At 40.4% G+C, this 20,984-nt stretch overlaps 4 protein-coding genes across 4 annotated transcripts; all 4 read left to right on the top strand.

The window, feature by feature from the left end:
• The first annotated feature begins 4,812 nt into the window (after window positions 1-4,812).
• Window positions 4,813-8,105, top strand: LOC122518322. The gene is made up of 3 exons (XM_043637228.1): window positions 4,813-5,092; window positions 6,366-6,443; window positions 6,762-8,105. The coding sequence occupies exons 1-3, from the start codon at window positions 4,919-4,921 to the stop codon at window positions 7,713-7,715; spliced, it is 1,206 nt and encodes a 401-aa protein (XP_043493163.1). The 5' UTR covers window positions 4,813-4,918; the 3' UTR covers window positions 7,716-8,105.
• A 320-nt stretch (window positions 8,106-8,425) lies between these two features.
• LOC122514615 (delta-like protein D) lies at window positions 8,426-12,211 on the top strand. Its single transcript, XM_043631553.1, has 7 exons — window positions 8,426-8,652; window positions 8,742-8,845; window positions 8,921-9,077; window positions 9,235-9,357; window positions 9,460-9,590; window positions 9,672-9,948; window positions 10,041-12,211. Exons 1-7 carry the CDS (start codon window positions 8,510-8,512, stop codon window positions 10,345-10,347), a joined length of 1,242 nt encoding a protein of 413 aa, XP_043487488.1. The 5' UTR covers window positions 8,426-8,509; the 3' UTR covers window positions 10,348-12,211.
• Window positions 12,212-17,344: 5,133 nt separating this feature from the next.
• On the top strand, window positions 17,345-18,444 carry LOC122526456 (cuticle protein 79-like). Its single transcript, XM_043649874.1, has 4 exons — window positions 17,345-17,504; window positions 17,570-17,836; window positions 17,932-18,093; window positions 18,177-18,444. Exons 1-4 carry the CDS (start codon window positions 17,493-17,495, stop codon window positions 18,312-18,314), a joined length of 579 nt encoding a protein of 192 aa, XP_043505809.1. The 5' UTR covers window positions 17,345-17,492; the 3' UTR covers window positions 18,315-18,444.
• Window positions 18,445-19,456: 1,012 nt separating this feature from the next.
• On the top strand, window positions 19,457-20,383 carry LOC122526464 (cyclin-dependent kinase inhibitor 1C-like). Its single transcript, XM_043649886.1, has 3 exons — window positions 19,457-19,532; window positions 19,603-19,842; window positions 20,069-20,383. Exons 1-3 carry the CDS (start codon window positions 19,521-19,523, stop codon window positions 20,294-20,296), a joined length of 480 nt encoding a protein of 159 aa, XP_043505821.1. The 5' UTR covers window positions 19,457-19,520; the 3' UTR covers window positions 20,297-20,383.
• The last annotated feature ends 601 nt before the right edge of the window (window positions 20,384-20,984 follow it).

Genomic DNA, 20,984 nt, shown 5'->3' with positions numbered 1-20,984 from the left:
GCAGGGGACGTTACACGGCGGTCCTCGAGTATATCTCGTACCCCCTCATTTTTGGAGCGATTTGAAAGGACCACTGCCTACCTTCCTACCTACCTTCCTACCTACCTTCCTACCTTCCTACCTACCTTCCTACCTACCTGCACAGGCTGACCCACGAAAACTACAAAACGCGTTCTCCTCGTCGTCTTCTTCTTTCTTTTTTCTTGGTTCTTTCAGCATCCTTCTCTCCGTCTTTCTCCTTGTCTTTTTTCGGTTCCACGATCACGATCGAGCTTTAGAGAGGCATAATAGATTTAACAGTTTCCTTCCTAAGGATATCAACTTATAGGGGTAAAGAAATTTCTTCTACTCGGTTCATTTCACCTTCTGTCTACGAGCTAGTTCCGAGTAGCATGATTTTTTCCTTTGGAAATTTGCCGAATTCCCCCGAAGGCCCTTACCGAGGGCCCTTACCGAAGGCCCTTACCGAAGGCCCTTCCCTTTCAGAAGGGTTTTACGACAAGAACGAGATAAAAGGGCAATTTGAGCACCGAGAACGACAAGTATAGTAACTTGGAAATAACCGATTGATAATTCACCGTGGGACTAATTAAGGTAGTAAGGGTCAAATTACGTTGCGATCCCTCCACCGATCCTTCCACCGATCTCGAGACTAAATAACCTTGAGGCCCGAGACAGCTCGAAGCAGCTTCGTCTTTTTGCGAAGGCGGGGCAGAAAATAACTGACAAAGGTATTTTGCTAGCTAATGAGCCGACGTATCTGTCGAGGTTTTAACGTAATCATTTTTTCGGATGTATACTAGCCATTTATTATAATTTCATGTAAATTTAATTGCAAATGATATTTGAAAAGTTCCTCGCCATCTCTAATTGATTTTCTTCATTGGGAAGGGAGAGAGAGAGAGAGAGAGAAAAAGAAGTTTTGTAAAGTAAAAATGGTAACCCTCGAGATATCTAAACTACTCGAAGATTTACTCTTTGCCTTATCCTAAAGTGCCACTTCGGAGGTACTCTCCGGCTGCTGCCGGATTTCTTCGAGACTTTTGGAAAAAAAGAGATGCGTAGCCCATGTGGTGCACGCGCGAGATATCGGGAAACGTTTCCCGTGAGCATCGACATATGGCACGCGGCTAGACCTTACGATATAATTTCGTCTCTACGATAATGCCTTTGGATAATCAATTTTTCCTAGCTTTCGTATACTTTGGGAGACTTATCTTTCTTTCGGTAACTACTCGCGTTTTAGTTACGAGCAATTTCGCGTAAAGAATTCGTGCAGGTGTACGAATGGGTCATTAGCTTTTGTCGAATACTAAGAAACGCGTGCATAAAATTAGCTACGAAAATTTGGAAACGTTTCGTGTATATAACCATATCGCGTGCATGCACTTCAAAAGAAAAACAAAAAAAACACGCGCGGGTTAATATCGTAAGAAAAATTGGCAATTCTACGGAATTTATCCGCGTAATAAATAATTGTCTATCCTAGAAACTCCATAAGAGTTACGATCCAAAAGAAAACATCGCAAAATTCGCATAAATTGCTTCGAGGCGACCATTATACTTCGCTTTACAACATTCATAATACGTAAATAACAACGTTGAAGAATCTTGTGGGGGCGTCTTGATTCCCCCTCGAGCATTTAGCATATTTTATAAAAGGGGATAGGAGAAAAAGAAACTAAATAGAAATGAAAAAAGATGAAAGACAGGGAGAGAGAGAGAGAGAGAGAAGGAGAATGGGTGCTCTCGCTGTCGAATTAAAAATCGAATATTATGAAATTAGCTTGGGGAGAGAAAAGATGATGAAGAAGAAGAAGAAGAAGAAGAAGAAGAAAAGCTGGACCATCGAGCAATTTTGGGGCAATTTTGTGGCCGACCGCCTTTCCTCCTCCGAGGCACACCGAAGGGAAAGGAAATAATGACCATCGCCGTCGGCAACCATATGGTCGTGCGCAACGAAATGCACGAAGCATTGACGAACTCCAGATACCGCAGAGTCAGCCTCTTCCGGATGATGATCGATCCGTAAGATCTACGAAACGGAACTCTATATTTTTCTCCCATTCGATGTTTAACATCTGGAAACAAATCTTGGAAGGTAACGCGCCGTTAAATAACTAATCGTAAGCGAAACGACAATTAACGAAGTTGGATTGTTTTCTTTTGGACGCAACGTATTCCCGAAATCTTGTTAGAACCTAAGAAGCAGCATCATCCGCTTTCGTTCGATAATAAATCCTACTTTTGGAGAATTTGTCACGTTAAAAGACGCGTAAAAAGGATCTTATGTTAGATGTTCAATAGCGATTCGGAGATCTTTCGGTTACCACCTGTCCCCCCTCGAGGGAATCGTTTAGAGACAAATTTTCTTTTCCAACAGTTTTTCAAAAGAGGGAGAGAGAGGCGAGATTTAATGGTAAGAATGAAAATTTGTCTCCGCGGTACATTCGACGCGGAGCGTCGAGAAAAAAAAAGAAGCAAAAAAAAAAAGCAAAGGGAAAGAAAGATAAAGCTATTTTTGAAAAGGGAGAGAAGAATTTTATGCTTTGTTAGATACTTTTGAAGAATGAAATCTAGACGGAGACCCTTCGTGGAATACTTTGACGGTTGAAAGGTGCCAGGCAAATTATTTTCCTAAGGATAATCCATTATCAAAATTTCGCGCCAGCTTTCATTTCAATTACTTTGCAACTTTTCTTTTTTGTTCGTTTAAGCGCAGACGCGTTGGACGATTTATCGAATTATTCTTATTTTCGACTTATTTATAAATTTCATTTGCAACACACCTTCGCGTTTCGTCCCTTTCGTTATTTCTTTGCGTTGCGATTAATCTTATCGAAAAACATATCTCGACTAATAATCTTCTTTCGTTCGTTGGATCTTTGCGAAGCATTCCGACTCGTAGGACGAAAGAAAATATTGTTTTTAATTTGATCCGAAGCACACACGGAGTATCCAGTTTCATACGAGGAATAGTCGTACGTGGACGCGGACCCAACAACAAAGGAGAGAAGATCTTTCGAAAGAAAACGCGGTCAGAATTTCAAGTGTCCAGATTTTTTCCTTCGATAATAACGAAAAAGAAAGAGAAAGAAATTAGGATGGAGATGATGGACGCGATCTTAGGGAAAACCGAGAGCACGTAATCCTTCGCGACGTGGATTACGCTCGATAAACCACAACTCCGGGAAGAACTTTGTGTATACGGAGGCGAATCGTGCGAGAGATCTTTCAAGATAAAAGAAAAAAAAGGAAAAGAACAGAGGAATGCGTTCCGGATTATGGATCCTACGAAAATATCTCGCACCTCTCGTTTCTAGAAGGAAATCCCTTCGGGGAGAATTTCGACGGATCCGAAAATTCCGAGCCCTACGTACGCTAGCTTCGTCGAACGATAATGGTATTCGATAAGGGTACCTAGTCGCGATAACGATTCGTAAATATTTTATTTTCTTCCGTTTCTCTATACGAGCAAAATAACGTAAAAAAGTTAGGACGAAAAAGTACGATGGATTATCTTATCTTCCAATAGATATAATTCCAAACGACTAATAGATATAAATGTAGATAGAAAAGAGATATAAAAATATAAACGCAAAACAGAGTCCAGGTGTGAGAAAAACTCTGGCACAATAAAATGTCATTCTCCATAGAATTTTGTAGATCCAAAGTGAGCACCACCCCTAAACGTAGCCTAGATGAATGGATCCCCATTTGGTAGGCCTTTTTCTATTGCCACCGGGCATAAACCGGCCGTTTCAAAGTCTATCTATATACATATATATATATATATACACATATTCTCTATATATACGCAGGGATGAAACTCGGCTCGTTTAACGTCACATATATTTCACCCCACAATCAGGCAGCGAGACAAATACCCTTATTTGTACACATCCTGTGCATTGTGACGTAGAACGGAGCACCCAGAGAATTCGACTTCCGGTTGAATATGTATTTCTATCCTTTTCTTTTTTCTCGAATACTTTTGAAAGCTTTATTTTCGAAAACTGGGTGGAGCAAAGTAACCCCACACCATTTCGATCGTTCGCTGGAATCGCGATCATTCGATATTTTACGTATTTCTCGTTTAGAACTTTTCCAAACACCGGATGTTAAGTAAACTAAGAAGAAGGCTTCGGGCGTTCGATTTGCTCGTTGGATATTATTTAAAAGACGAGGAAATAGTCCTTTTCCAGCTTTTCCTCTTAAAAAGAAATAAATGAGATACGAAAGGAGGGACCGGCTCGCATTTTAACTACGATCGACATCTAGTAGTTTTCTCGTATTAACATCCCGAAAAGAAGATCGTACGAGAGATAACGATCCTTTTTAGCATTTCAGAGCCCTTTGTCTCTCTCATACTTGCACGCTCGCGCTCCAACGTTTGCCTTAGACGTGATTCGACGATTCGACAGGATGACTTTTGCGTTTGGTATTTTGCGTCATAACGTGGGTGGTTTCTTTGTTAATAAGAAGCGCTTTTTCTCGTTGAAAAATGATAAAGTTTAAAAGAGAAGGAGATGAAAGGTCCGATCGGTAGGCAAGAATTCTCTAATAGTTTTATTCCAATTGTCGAGGGGAAAAACGATGTAGCCTTAGGGAAAGCATTGGGATAGGCACGTAGGGATCGTACAGGACGGTCAACCATATGTCGAGGGACGAGCTTGGTTTAGAAATAATTATAAGGGATGGTATAGGAGTCTCTGGGAAGGGTGGGGGAGTGAAACCCGTAGAAGTGGGGAGACCGTAGCCTATATAAGGAAGCTTCCAACGATGGAGGGGTCGCAGTAGGTAAGAATTTTTCAAGAGTATCGTTTCTTCCTACTCGAAAAGTGTTTCTTTTTCTTTCCGCTCTACGAATTCTTATTACGAGATATATCAGTGAGAGATCGAATAAATCCAAATCGACATGAAAAACGTTTCGTGGCTGATTATATTGAGTTTGTGCGGCGTTCTCGTCGATTGTATCGACCTCGGACCATTCATTAGGATTGCGCAGTGCAGATCGCGGTGTCTTCGAAAATATAGCACCGATGGAACGTGCGATTGGTTCCCCGATCGACAACAATATGTTTGCGCCGAGGTAACGAAAATATCGTTCATATTTTTCGTTCATATTTTTCGTTCATTCGCGCTTTGTCGAAGGAAATGCAAAGAAAAATAAGTATATTCTAAAATACATCGAAATCCGTTTATCTACGTAAAAATAGAATCTCTCCGGTGTCGAAGATCGAATGAAAAGATAACACGAGAGAAGTTATTTTTCGTTCGTGTTCGAAAACGAATAGAGGGGGGGTCTCTCGAAAGGACGATAAATCTTTCGGTGTTCGGTTTTACGGGGCGCCATGGAAAATCGTGGCGATCCCGGGAGTCCCCCTTATTTTTAGTCAGGACAGTCATCGTTCCCCTACCGATGAACAGATGGAAATCTCGATTACGATAGTAGAAAATCTACTCTGAAATCGCGCATATATCGATTGATACATTTCGATAGATGTTCATCATAGAATCTTATCTGCGAATGATCGTAATAAAGTAGACGTTTATAGGAGAAGGAGGAGAATGTTGGAGAGGGAGTTCATTAATTTTGAGGAAAATGGCATTTCGTGAACGTGCCAGCACGCGCTAAGAGGGTGCGACGACGACGATGATCCCCATTGACATTTATACTAGCAGGAAAAGGGAGGGAAGGTTTTGCATTAGAATGACGATCGTAACGAGGAACATGCCATCGAGCTATTCCTAAAACGCCCCCATAACTACGATTATCGCGTATTGTAAATGCATCGAATACGAAATGTTATTGTTAATACATTAGTGCATAGAAGTGCGTGTAAAATATATTGGTATAACGGTCAAAATTCTAAGAGCATTGTAAAAATATTCGATTAAGATATTTCGAATAACGATAGTATCGCGATTAGATACTATTACAATTTGAATCTCCTATGTATGGTTTTTCTCGTAGAGACGTTGTTAAACAAGCGAGAAGGTCTACGTATCTCCTTTTCTCCGAAGAGTTGGAAATGTTTTAGTTAGTAGAAAGGAACGAGAGAGAGAGAGAGAGAGAGAAAGAGAGGGTACCCCAATAAATATAAAGACAACAACGACAGTGCCTTTTATGCTGGAACAGGTTGGAGCTAATTCGAGCTACCCTCCTTCTACTCGTCCTCGAGAGTAATGCCGCCGATTCAATGGCCTGCCTCCTTCGATGCTTTTTCTTTCTTTCTTTCTTTCTTTCTTTCTTCCTTCCTTCCTTCAGGATTCTTCTACCTTCCTCCTTTTTCTTACAATAGCCGTTAAGGCTTTTTACTCGCACCAGAGCTGATCGTTTCTCTTATTTTTCTCTGTTACAGTGCTGGATAGATTGCGAGATCGTGGAAAAACGATCGGAGGAAGCTAGGAAAACCATTTGCGAACAAAATGATGAGCAAGTATGTGTGTGCCTTTTTATTATTATTTTTCTACAGACCGACTTGGAGAATTGTTAGGGATGGGACGAGCAACGAAACGAAAAAAGATCTTTTATGCTTGTCAAAAATAATCCCGTGAGATATAAAAAGGGAAAAAGATCATAGTTAGTAGAGCCAATCTGTCGATCTTCCGAAAAATAGACCTAGGGCGCCTAGAATCCTTACAAACGTTTACCCTTCGATTATTACGGTTGAACGAGCAACATTAGACGCGCTTACCTTTACTTTTTAATCTTTTTTCGTAGTCTTCGAAATCATCATGTTTCGTTATTATTACAGTGTCCAGCTTGCAAGACAGCGTGTACGTATGAAAAAATGAAAGTAGGAGAAAAATATCTCCCTTCGATGTTGCCAGCGCCAAAAAAGGATCCAATAACTTTAAACAAATTCGACGTAGCCATAGTAATGCAAAAAAAGGATAACGAATGGAAAGACGTGAGTTATTATCCGGGAGAAAGACTACCGAAATGTTCTCCGGACAGTTGGATCATCGTAATCACGGAACAAGGTATAAATCAATACAGCTGGCAAGAATGGGTACCCACTTTGGAGTATTTGAAGGAAGGATTATTATACGAGGCTACCCTCTCGTGGAAAGATCTATCGATTCAATTGACAAAACCAAAAGTCCTTCGACAAAACAGATTAAACGACAGAGTTAAACAATTGTTCCTCGAGAAGTATGGCGAAAAAGTTTTAGCCGAATGGAGGAACCAAGAAGATTCGCAAATGTCCGATGAGATATTCAGAAGATTTTTCTTCAGAAGGGAGGAGGACGAACGCGACGACGACGGGCTTTCCGAAGCTGACGATGCCAACAACGATGCCAACAACGATGCCAACAATACCGCTAACTTTTTCGAAAATCCAAGCACCGAGAATAACGAGTCTTTGATCGAAAAACCATCCTACATAGTAACCTGGGAACCAGAAACTGGTGGTCTTACCGGTAATCAAGTAACGGAATCAAATTTTGTTCAAATCTCTCTTTACCCTGGCACCAAGTATCTCGTTAGGGTAGCAACGAACGAAGGACCCGGCAGTTTTCCCATCGAAGTCGATACCAGACCAAATTCCTCCCAAATAAAACGAGTCAAGATCCAACACTGCGATATAACTCTTCTCCGGTATTTCTATTATGCTTCTTCCATCTTCCTTTCGGTACTACTTCTTATTTTTCTCGTCAGAACGCTTAGGAAAATAAACAACAAAGTCGTCGTCGAAGAAGTTTAAAAGCATCGTTGCGTTTCTCTTACAACTATCGATTTTGTATTAGAAATAACGAACGCGAATTCGATGTCGCCAATTTTTTCATTACGTACGTCTGTCTTATCATTTATCGGATTATACGATAAATGTCAATGAATGTACAAATATCGCTCAGGAGATTTAGAATAGCGAAATGAGATATTTTTTTACTCTGCCAGATTATAATAATAATAATAATAATAATAATAATAATAGGAATAGATCCTATTGGAGCTTGCAACGAACAGACTGTATAAAAGAGTTCCTATGACGTAGACGAGAAATCTAATATTTGTTGTCGGTATGCGTAAGCTGTGTATTTATTTGTACATAATTAATATAATTATTGTAAATAATATTTAGATACAAACAAAAAAAATACAAAAATGATATGTATTACGTATATTTCTAAATACATAACTATAATTGATATAGGAATAAAAATTATAACTTCCAAAATGTACGTGCGATGGTATAATTATTTATTACATTTAATAAGAAATTCCTCGAATCGTCGCGTTGCCGTTAAAACGGTTTTATCCCACGAGGATGAGTCGAAAGACGATGAACGTTTTCAGGATCGTCTTCGGGGTTCATCGAACTCTCCTAAACGAATAGTAAAAGCCAGAAGAGTCGGCGTATACGTACAGAGGTAAACGCGCGCACTTGGGCACGCACACTTAGAGGAAAGTATGTCGTGGCCTCGAACAAGGTCCCGTTATCCGAGGCAAGGCCTTGATCGTCTTCGTCCTCAGTCTTGACTCGATACTCGAGTAAAGATGATACCTCTCGTTGCTTGTTTAACCCTCTTCATCGGTCATCATCGTGAACTCGTTCCTACGAACAATGGACTTACTACCATAGGGGCAAGGACTTTCCTCGGACTCGTCGCGTTGCCTTTTGGTCTAGCTGCTGGGCCTAGGTACGTTCGCATTTAACGTTATTTTTTCCAATCGTTTATTTTACCCAAGTGTACGTATAATATTTGACGATATTTTCATCGATGCAAAGATACGTTCCAAAATGGAAGAAGCAAGCTTGCGAGATCCCAGCGTCGCAGCATCCAAATTCTCATTACGTTTGCGACGAAGCCGGTGAAGTGAAATGTTTGTTAGGTAAATCATAATTAATAAACGATAATTCTATCGACAATTGTATCGCGTCGATTATATCGCGAATATCGTACATAGGTTGGACCGGTGATCTGTGCGACGTACCGATTTGTCGAAAAGGTTGCGACCCCCTTCAAGGTTTCTGTCGACGTCCGGGGGAATGCAGATGCAAGATCGGCTTCTACGGCGAACTCTGCGATAAATGCGTGGCTCTACCTGGTTGCCAACACGGAAGGTAAACTCGCTCGCGTAGCATACTAATCCGAACTTTCTTTTTCGACGAATCTCGTACCGATACGAGTAAGGTAATCGAACGATTTCCGGTAAGGATCGTGACCATCGATCGAGAAAGTAACGTTCTCTTCGTAACGACTATCGATTATCTGGTTCAGGTGTAACGTGAGTTTCGAGTGTGCCTGCGATCCCGGATGGAAAGGATTGTTCTGTTCGGAACCGATTTGCGCGCACGATTGCCTACCGAGTCAAGGATATTGCAATAAACCAGGAGAGTGCAGGTATATCATAGATCATAGATCATTTTCCGTCGATAATGAAGTATCCTACCGTATCGAGAGAAATCGAGTATTTTCCAACGCTTGCTTCGCTTAATGATACAGGTGCCGGTTAGGGTGGCAAGGACCGAGATGCAAACAGTGCGCCGTTTTACCGGGATGCGTTCATGGAACTTGCCAAGGACCATTGGAATGTCGATGCGAACCTGGCTGGACTGGACTATTGTGTCAAACTCGTGAGACTTTTTTTCCATCCATCGACGTTTCGTTCATCTTTCTCGTTTGAATCTTCATGGATTACTCTTTTGCCTTGGCAGCTATTTGCGCAACGGGATGCAGCAAGGAACACGGTGGATGTCGTCGACCCGATACCTGTAGGTGCCGGGTCGGTTGGACGGGTCAAAATTGTACCGAATGCGTCCCGTATCCGGGATGCGTCCACGGATCCTGCAAAAGACCCTGGGAATGTAGATGCGATTCCGGTTGGGCTGGCGATCTTTGCAACGAGAAATTAACTTATTGCGACGATAATTCCGACGTCTGTCGAAATAACGGGACTTGTGTCAGCGTGACACCGGAAGACGGCGATTACAGGTAAATTTATATCGAAACGACGTCGATCATTCGTCGTTACGTATCGCAACGAAACGCGCCTATATATTATATTTCGCATTATATTATCGCAGGTGCATTTGTCCGATCGGTTATATGGGTCGTCAGTGTCAAATTAAAACGACGATGCCATCGACCGAGTTGACACCTCCCATGCCGGATCCAGGATCGATCGATTCGCAAAGCGTATCGATGAAACCCGACGAAGTCGTCGGCAACGAAGAAACGCAAACCGCCAAACTGTTAGGTCCCATAGTAATAACGGATCCACCTTCGACCATCGATCCTTCGGCCACGGCTGGGAAATGGCCAACCGAGTCGCCGACCGAATCGCCGACCGATTCCCCGTCTACCGAAGACGACGAACAAAACGAGACTTGAAGCGCCCCGCATTTTCTTCCTTTTATATTTATTTATTTATTTATTATACTATTCCTATGTGTTTGATCATTCATTTTTGTCATGATTACTCGTGCATATGTATTATGTTGCATACTTATTATTTAAATCGAATGTAAAGATATCGAATGAAATGTTTGAAACTTTGTGTTCGGTGAAACTGCGGCGTGGGCGACGTGGTCAAATATTTTCCGTAGCGATCGCTTTCTCAAAACGCGCTCCCATCGTTGGCTTATCTTCGATGGCTAAGTTTGACGTAAATGGTGATGGTGGTGGTACTTTGCGGTGTGCTGCAACATTCGCCGTCGCGCTTCGACGACCACGCTCCGTCGATTTAGTCATACGTGCATCGGCCGCATATACGTGTACCTACCTATCTAATACGTTCATTGCAAGTATAGATGGGGTGGAGAAGAAATTTATGCTCCCACCCTTCCGTGACTTTGTTCGATTCCATTTGTCCATAAATTATTTTTTCCCCCCAAAAAATTCGCATATCTCTTCTCTCGGGATAAATGAGAGAGTTGGTATTTCGACGCGCCACCCTGTATAATCGAGGCGTGCATCCAGATCTCGCTACCCACGTAATCCTACCGACTTACGTAACGATCCGAACAGACGTCTCTCCTCTTTCACCGAGCCTAAATAACGACCAATGCCGAACCATTGCATTAACGGCGAGCCATTTTTTTTTGCAAAATAATTACGACGAAAAGTAATATAACGCGAACGGGGATTCGGTCTTATCGATCGATGACGTTTTGCTCATTTATTTGGATTACGCGTTTCCATTAGGTGAAATAACGAGCCGATAAAGCGAGATCGTTCGATAGTCTAGTATTTAATACACGCGGGAGACCGGTTATGGCGTCTCGTTTTATCGATCGATTGCCGAGCATTCGTCCACTTCCGCTTTCTCGAGGAATCGATCGAAATCGAAACGAATAACGATCTATCTCGATCGCGGGACTCTCCGGTATTCTAATAGAAATTCTAACAAAATGGAAACATTTGCAAGGAACATTTCTACACGTAGTTATTTATTTTCCTCGTCGACTTTTTACATCGGACTTTGATAAATAAATAAATAGCGATCGAAAAGAAAAAAGAAAAAAAAAGTAAAAAGCGAAAAGTGCATCGATTGGCTACTTCTAGAGCGAAACGACCTAGATTCTAGAAAACACGTGGAACGGATAAGGACACGCGTTACGTATTACATATGCATCGGAAAGCGAAGAACGCGTATGCGAGGAATGCACATTTGCATACGCGCACGTAAATTTTATTCGCGCGCGCGTCGAACATCGAACCTTCCCTTCGACCGACGCGAATCACCCATAATCAATATTTATTAACGAAACGTTTCGAATACGTAGAGTGAAATGAATGAAATGCAATTCTACTTTGTTTTTTCTCGATATTTTATAAAATCATCCAATCCGGAGAGAGGACTTTGCCAGGTCGGTTTCCCTTTCGATCCGGCTCGCCCTTCGAATTCCAACGGATGCCCCCCACTTTGTCGATGTTTCCTCCCACCGTGTAAGAGGCAAGATCGATTGACGATTCCTAGCGACATTGGAATAGGAGCGATGGAAGAGTAACACCGTGAGATCCAAACTTACCTTTCGAGCTTGGGAAAACTCGTTCTTGCGACAAGTCCTCTATTGCGTATTGCCGTTTATTAACTAGGACAATCGTAGAAGAGCACGTAGATTTGAATAAGAGAAGGCAAACGAGAGCTCGAATGGGCGAAGAGGGCCTCGTTTCTGAATGAACGTATTTATTATTTATTAGATGTTCTCATTAACTTTGGTTTTTTCGACGAATAAATAATAGATCTATTCGCGCTGCCGACACTTTTATTACTTTACCCTTATTCAAATGCAAAAAGTAGAAAAATATTAACGGGAACGCGTTGATATTTTCTCTCCTTCGTTTCGACTAGATTATACACAGATATGGTAATTACATATTAATGACGTCGCAAATCGAATTTAAAGGAATGCAACGATAAAAAAGCATAGCGAGTTTGCAACTTATTAAAATTCAGCGAACGCATTTGCGTAAAACTTTCCGTCTTGTTTAACCGATATTAAAGTTGCACGATTTCTAATTAGTCATTTACCAGTTTTACCGCAACGACTCGACGATCGCAATTAAATGGGTAAAACGTTTTATTTGTTTCCTCGTTTGAATTTATTCGGTCGTTCGTAAATAGGTACATGCGCGCGTACGTATTGTTTAGAATTGTCGGTAATTCTTAGACTAAATTCTCTTATGTTCTCGTGATACCGATTACGATCGTATCAGAATTTTACTAACAAAGAGAATGGAAAGTAAAGGGACGCGGCACCGCGATGGAACGGAGTGCAACGAATTGGAACGAAACTGTTCCAACGATAAGTCCGGATTCGATTAATCGAAACAAAAGGGACCCGCGTAATAACTGGGAACAACGTCTTAGATAACTCGACGAGCTATCTAATATCGTTTGAAAGATAGTCGATCCAACGAATCGGATCATACACGTCGAAAGTCTAAATTCCTCGGTCGTTCTTTATTATTCCAAAAGGACATTGTTAATTCGCGCGAGATTATTTTACGAGTCGATTGCAGATCATCGAACTACCGATCGATAGAAATTATCGCGTTCGTTGATCAGCGGCCACCTTCGACTATGCGCGACCATCGATGCGCGCAACGCGCACTCCAATGAGCATCGTTTTATCTTTCTTTCACAGTCAAACGAATCTTTGGTTATATTTTTCTCTTATTAATAATATAATTATATCACGTCATCGCGTATTATGCATTGACGCGTAATAACGATTAGAAACCGATTAGACTGTGCGATAAATAGAGCATTAATTCGGGACCCTAGTTTGAGCAGGAATAAGAACCACTCGGTTGGTAATAGATTATAATTGTAAGTCGTAAAAGGACGTAATCGAAAATGAAATCATTTTAATTAATTACACTTAAGTAACACATCATATTTCCCGCAAACGGTCTACTTATAATTAAATCTTATAATTATAATTATAACGGGGAAAAATAAAGAACGCGCATTTGTCTTCCCAGCGAACTCTGGTGCAATTTAACGTTGCATTGGTATCAATTTCGTAAGTCAAAACGATAAAACATTTGACCGTACAAATATATTCCAAGGCGTAGACACTGACGTTGGTAGAAACTTGGCGAGAAATTTCATCAGATCCATTCCACGAGTTCTTACTCTGTAATTTTCGAATCGGATGTACCAATAGCGAGATTAAAAGAACGCTTACTCGAATCGGCGAGATGGCAAGGTCTCTCTAGGTCGGAGAGAAAAAACGCGTCGGTCGAGAAAGAAGCCTCGGGGCAAAGCCTTTGGGCGAGTTTCTCGCAAAAGATCATCGAAGTCTATGACCTATCGCAAATAAGTTCTCTGTCATGGTCGCGACTCGGATTAACTCTCGCATAAAGCACGTTTGCAGTTAACCTTGCTATTGTTCCGCAAAGTTGACCCCATGGACTGTGGACGGTCAATGAAACCGTAACTTAACAGGTTTCGCCTTTTCCAACGATACGCGTAATTTAGATCTAGCTTAGATCCATAGATCGACGAACTATTCGTTCTCGCGTCCCTCGCCTACGCCCTACTCCCCTATCTTTTTTTCACATTTACGATCTCCGATGCGAAAGCGAAATAGATATCTCGATTTCTCGACGGTCGAATCAATCGTCCTATCGGATATTATTCTAGTAACGTTTCGCGAGCGTGATCGCTTTCCTTACCAAATTCGTACGTATCGATAAACAATTAATACCTACGTATATCCCTCTAACGAGAATATACGTATGGAAGAACTTTTTTTTTCACTTTCACCATCGGAATCGAGCCAAGTCCCGTCACCGTTAGAACCAGTTCTTCTGAATTTTTCAACTCCCTTGGACTCTGACTCAACCTCTCGTGTGAGAAACCTACTACGAGCTCGAGCATAAAAACATTCTCCCGGTTAACGATTCTTCATCGATAATTAAATGTAAAATGCTTTTTAATTACATTTACTTACTTATTTTCGTTAGACGAATAAACGATGATTAATTATAAATACGGTTAGCATCGCATCTTCCCACCTACGTTTGCGATGCGCCAGAATTTCACCGATGCCATTAACGATCTAGGATTGACCAATTGTAAGCCTCCGCATAGAATGTTTAACGCGTATCTACGCGAATAATAATAAAATATATCGAAGGGGAAAGATAAATATCTAAAATATGAAAAAATAAAACTTTCCCTTTCGGCGGTGTTGTACGACTCTATTTCATAATTTGTAAGCGTAGATTTTTACTTTTAATGACGGAAGTTGGATCAAGCTCCTGCGGTCTAAACCTAGGGTGATCTAATAGCGAGTGACGGAAGTCTATTAGAATATCGATATAGTAATCCGATAGTCTTTTTAAATAGAAACTCGCGCTCGTATTAAATATCGATCGTTATCGAGTTTATCCAATATTTCCTCCTTTATTATTCCGATTGAATAAATTGAAAATCGAACGCGAGAGAAATACTTATATCATTGGTAAAAAATATCGCGCACACGTGGAAATGAATAATACTACTCGTTGCTCGCAACGAAATATGATTGACAAGAAAAATACGTGGATAGATTTTGGAAAAAGTGGTCGTCGTAAAGTTGCATGTTGCTGCAGCGTACGTGCAAATTTGACCGTACTCGATTGACCGGTAAAAAATGATCGCCAAACTTTCTACCTACCTTATTTATTTCTTCCATGTACGAGTTAAAAATTCGACATCTTGTTTAAATCTTGACCATAAAAGATAATACCGATCGTGAAAAAGAAAGGGATGCAAAAGGGTGTCACGTTCTCACCGCGAATTGGCCAGGAATTCACACGTGCGTGACCAGATAAAAGTTAACCGATACGGTTCGCCGTATTTACGTGTATAATGGAGCAGCATTATCCGCATGGGAACGGATCCGGCATATGCGGGACAAGATTCGAAGTGTCGTGAGCGGTGCGAGCAAAGCGGGCCGAGCAAAGCGCCGACACACCTCCCTCGGCCACTTCCGGTCTTACAATTAGATCGAAAGACCGTTTATGCAATCCGAACGAATGAAGTAATAATCAAATATATGGAAAATAATTCGTACATTTGTATCAACGTTTGTTGCGCGTGCTCGCACCGCTTACGCATCGTTAATAATTACATTTCAAGCGCGAGTTCTCGTTCGTTCTAGCGTGGACAAATTTTCAAACGATGCTTGTCCAAGATATGCCTTGCTAATTACGCGCTAACTTGGCGTTCGAACGTTTGCTCGGCGCCGATCCTCGACCGTTGCATCTTTTTTATTCGGAAAACAATCGTACGTTATTTCTATCCTCGAGTAGTAGTTGACGTAACTTTGTTACGAGATTTACGTATATGCGCATTGGTACATATAATGCATACATCGAGCTATCGACCGATGCAGAAACTCTTATCTCTCGAGCCTCCCACTTATTCGCGCGAACGTATCGCTTTAGGAAATCGGTCTTGTTCTTCGTCTTCTTTTACGATCGAGAGACACGAGCATGACTTTCTATCTCGACGTTCGAACGCGTAGAAATTCATCCGACTGCATATAAATCGATTGTTCCCTTCCTTCTTTCTCTAACCCCTAAAAATAGAACGAAAAGTCGAATAAACTCGATGCTCGAAATGTTTGATTTATCGACCGGTCCTTGCTTTTAATTATTATTACCCATTGCAAAATGACATAAACGTTCGAGCGAATAAAAAGAATAACACGAAACTTCGAAGGAATTCGTTTGCATAGCTATCGAAACTCGGGATATAACCCGAATAATTATGTTCAATCTGAATTTAAACGCGCATTCATTTGCAAAGATCACACCCAATAATCAAACGCACTTCGGTTTCCATATTAAAGAATCTAACTCGTTTTAAAACTTTTTGAATTGCGTCACGCTTTCTAACTTGTTCATGACGAATTCGTTACTATTATTATTTTCGTTAAACCTTCTTACGAAATGACTATATTAGGGAAAACCTTTTACAAATATTAACATCGCAAATGTAACAATTTAGATTTCGTACTTCTCAGACATTTTTCGTATCGATCGAATGGAAATAGAGTCAAAGGATTTCCGATCGATTAAAATATATTATTCGCAGACGGAACAAAAAATCCTGACTAATCGTTATTCTTTTTTCCTGAAAGAAATAAATGAATTTTTACAAATCTTTTAATTTTATTCGATAAATCGGGTGTTTTTTTTTTTAAATAAAAATAAAGGAGCTCTGGGTGATTAATGATCGAGACAAAGCACCGCTCATTTGATAGTTTGGTTCAAGGACTCGAAAGGAGGAACGTTGCTCTTTTTTTAAATGCAGCGAGAAGAATCGAAAGATGTCGAGGATTGTCGAGAATGGCAAATGTCACGGGCCATAATTATAATATCCATTTCTTGAATCGACAAAAAGATAAGAAATAAGACAAATATCGACGCTTAAGAATATGGCACTCATCTTTCACCGTAATTAATTCGTACTCGAATAGGAACACGAATCCGAAACACTTGAATCCGATTATTCTCGCGAGATTACAAAATTGATATATTATTATTAATTATTAAGATATATTTGCTATTAAACGCAAAGAGGACTGATCGGTAAGTACTGGATCGTTTCGCGTATCCGCATAAAATGGTCGTCTTAACTATGCAGAATAGTCGTACTCGAGCATGAGAAGATAGTATAAGAGTGTGTAGGTTTACGTGTGTGTGCATATAGTGCATAGTATTATTATATATACATATATATATAGAATAAATTGGTAGACATTTAGTAAGTTATACAACCGTAAGTTATGTTTCTAACATACGTATTATGTATTATAATATGTAACAGGTATACTTATGCGTTGTATGGTAGGTAAATAGAGGCGTGTGGTAGGTGTGGCGTTGGTTTAACGCATGGCCATTGGCTTCCTATTGGAGGGGTGTATGTACGAAATGAAAGTCGATTCCCTATATAAAGGGTGGTTTTCATCGAATACAACAGAACTGATTTAATTTAGCAAAGGAGACTTGCCACCACAGTAGTATCGGTCAACATGAGGGCCCTGGTACGTTGCAACGATTATATTTTCGTAGAAATATCGATAACGAACTTTTCTCCGATATTTTTCAGATTTGCTTGATGCTGATTTCGGCGGCATATGCCGGGGAAAAAGCGGAAGAAAAGGTAGATGAAAAGACGCTTACAAAACGTGGCCTTTTGGGTCTTGGATATGGAGGATATGGAGGAGGTTATGGAGGAGGTTACGGAGGAGGTTACGGAGGAGGTTACGGAGGTTACGGAGGCTACGAAGGTGGTCACTCCGTCGCAGTTGCTACCGTTCCCGTTGAAGTACCAAGACCGTACCCAGTTCCCGTTGACAGACCTTACCCTGTTAAGGTAACCCCGCCCCCCCACTTGGAAATTTATTTTCGATGAAATAACGAAAAGTAAGGAAAATGAAGGAATATACGATAAACGATTGATTTGACCAGGTACCAGTCGCTGTACCACAACCAGTGCCAGTAGCCGTTCCCGTCGACAGACCTTACCCAGTCGTTCAAACCAAAACTGTAACGGTTCCAGTTGACAGGCCTTATCCAGTCTCCGTCCCTGTCCAGGTTCCAGTACCCGTACCCGCGCCTTACCCAGTCAAGGTAATTCCAATTGATCTCTATTCGAGTATACGAAAATTATCTAAATCATCCATTGATATATTTTGTCGATATTTCGTTTACAGGTACCAGTTGCTCATGCAGTACCAGTCCCCGTTTCTCACCCGGTTCCAGTTCCGGTTCCACAACCCGTCGTCGTCAAGGAAACGGTTCCCGTTCTCGTTAAGGGCGGTTATGGCGGTTATGGCGGTTATGGTCATTAGTAGATGAAATCTTTTCTCCTCTTATTATCTTTGCCTATTCGACCTTTCAAAAAGTACTCCCCACCCCCCTTCCCCTGGTTTAACACCCAAAATCCCAAAAACATCCGTGACGAGCGCAAACCGAGAAAAAGAAAAAAAACATTCTTTCGTTATCCTCCTTCCCCGCTCTCCCTCTCACTCTCTCTTATCGTAATAATTAAACTCGATGAAATAAATAATTGATTTTGTAAATGTTTTTCTAAAGAAATCGTACGTTTGTTTGTCTTTCTCTACCTTCCTTTCGTTCCTCCGATTCGATTCGATTCGATTCGATTCGATTCGATTCGATTATACTTTCATAGCCGATTTTTATGTGTGCTTCTTTGATACGGCAAAATTAATCAAAATATTAATATCGACAAAATATATGAGACAAAAATATGAGAATGTCTGCTGCAGATCTTTGTCTCTTGGACGAGTTAAAAAATCGAGAAATAAAGAAAGAAGAATCCTTCTTGGAAAAAAGATCTATGAAACCGGCGAGAAATTTACGAGAAGAAATAAATTCGTTCTACAGATTTACATATGTTAATTCGAAATCAATAATACTGTTCTTTTCTCACGCGATAAACTAGTTTCATTAAATAAAATCTTTCCCAAAAAAATCCCAGACACGGTAATAAAATTCAACAACGAAGAATTCGGAGCAACGCGTCTACAGTATTTTCCCCCATTTCATTTGTAATTATTATCTATCGTTATTTGACTTTGTTCGTTACTAACTTCGTTACTACTTCGTCAACTCTAATAGCATTTATATAAAATAAGTAAGCCAATAGCCATGCGTTAAATAATAATTATAAAATATCGTTTAATATATGGGAACATTCTCTTATATATGTGTTTTTCATTTGTCATTGTTTGTAAAATAATAATGTTGCACGAGAAAGGAGAATATAATCGATTGGGAAGAAAATTGGCTCTTTTCTGGAAGAAAAGAAGAGAAAGAAAAATGCTACTTGCGTAAGAGAGAGAGAGGCTGGTTTATTCTCGCTACTTGTCGTACACACTCGGTTTGTTTTTTCTTTATTTCGGTAGCCCACCGCCACCACCATCGTCGTCGTCGTCGTCTCTTTCGCTTTTTCGAGGGTTCGTCCCCTTTTCGCGTATAAAAGCGAGAATCTTCTCGTCCGAATTCATCAGTCGAAAAGACATCGAATCCTCGACATGAACGCTAAGGTAATTCATTCTTGTGTACTTTTGTCAAAGTTTTGCGATTGAAAATCATTCGAGCAAACATTGATTTCAGGTGTTTGCCCTTTTGACCCTCGTGGCATTGACCACAGCCGAAGACACTTTGAACAAAGAGACGAAAAAAGATAAGCGAGGACTCTTTGAGTTCGGCTACGGTTTGGGATACTCGTCTCGGTACCACCCATCGATTGGTATCAGCCATGGAGTGTCTACGGTCGTGACGAAAGAAGTTGCAGTGCCAGTCCCGCACCCGGTCCCTGTAACTATCGAGAGGCATGTCCCGGTCCCAGTCAAGGTGAATTTTTCATTTGTCGAAGAAAAAATATAAAGATGCTTGCTCTAATAGAAATCTGTGGTTGAATATAATGAAGGTAAAATCGATGATTGAAAGGCGAGTTAATGATCACGCTCTAGTTGCGATCTTACATTAGACGTCATCGAGTAATTCCTAAGTTGCAAGGACGTTCATTTCGAAATAGCAACGTTATAATTAGAATAAGAAAATGATTGTATTTTTTCAGGTGCCGTATGCAGTACCGGTAGATAGGCCGTACCCTGTACACGTACCCAAGCCTTACCCGGTCGAAGTAACAAAGCATGTTCCTATTCCGGTTGACCGTCCTGTTCCAGTTCCAGTAAGTGTCCCGGTCAAGGTCCCGGTGCCAGCCCCATACATAGTCAAGGTACCTCAACCTTATGGGGTCTATGTTTCCTCCGACCTTTCTTATGGTGGTCAATCTTCTTGGTAAATCTTTGGCAAAAACAACTTTCACTATACATTAATGTTACCCAAACAAGTGTAAGCTTTCGTATTTTTCGATGAAAAATAAAAACATAGAGATACTCGATTATGTCTGCTTTTCTTTATTTTCTTACTTTTCATTTCAAAGTGGAAATTGCATTATATATTCTAAATAATTTCATTTATGAGTATTATAAATATAATATACTCATTTTTTGCTACATACATTGTGCTACATACATGAACATCGACAATTTATTTCAGTAAACTTTATCAATTAATCGATCATTATTGTAATAATGCGTGTGAGTTATAGATCATCATAGCTAGATAGAAAGATTTATATTTGATAAGATTTTATCAAAAACAAAGTGTTAATAAGAAATATCTAATGGCTTGAAAATATATCAATGAATGTAACCATAAATACATTCACTACATATATATATACACTATAAAAGTCATTTAAACTTCACCTCGATTCGAAGTTTTGACGTTTTTTCTAATTTCCAATAGAAATTCATATATTCCGGTGATAAAGATTGTTTTCCTCGCGTCGCAAAAATGAAAGAAATCTAACAGGAGCACATGATCATACAGGAGTTATCATGAAAAAAGTATCTGTCGTCATCGCATAGAATGCTCATTGGTTGGAAATGACGCGAGTAATATCCAATCAAAGTAGGGGAAATAAG

This window comes from Polistes fuscatus, unplaced genomic scaffold, assembly GCF_010416935.1.
Source record: "Polistes fuscatus isolate 324 unplaced genomic scaffold, CU_Pfus_HIC Scaffold1, whole genome shotgun sequence".
NCBI classification, from domain to species: domain Eukaryota; kingdom Metazoa; phylum Arthropoda; class Insecta; order Hymenoptera; family Vespidae; genus Polistes; species Polistes fuscatus.
The sequence above is the reverse complement of the archived record's forward strand: the minus strand, read 5'-3'. Positions and strand labels throughout refer to the sequence as shown.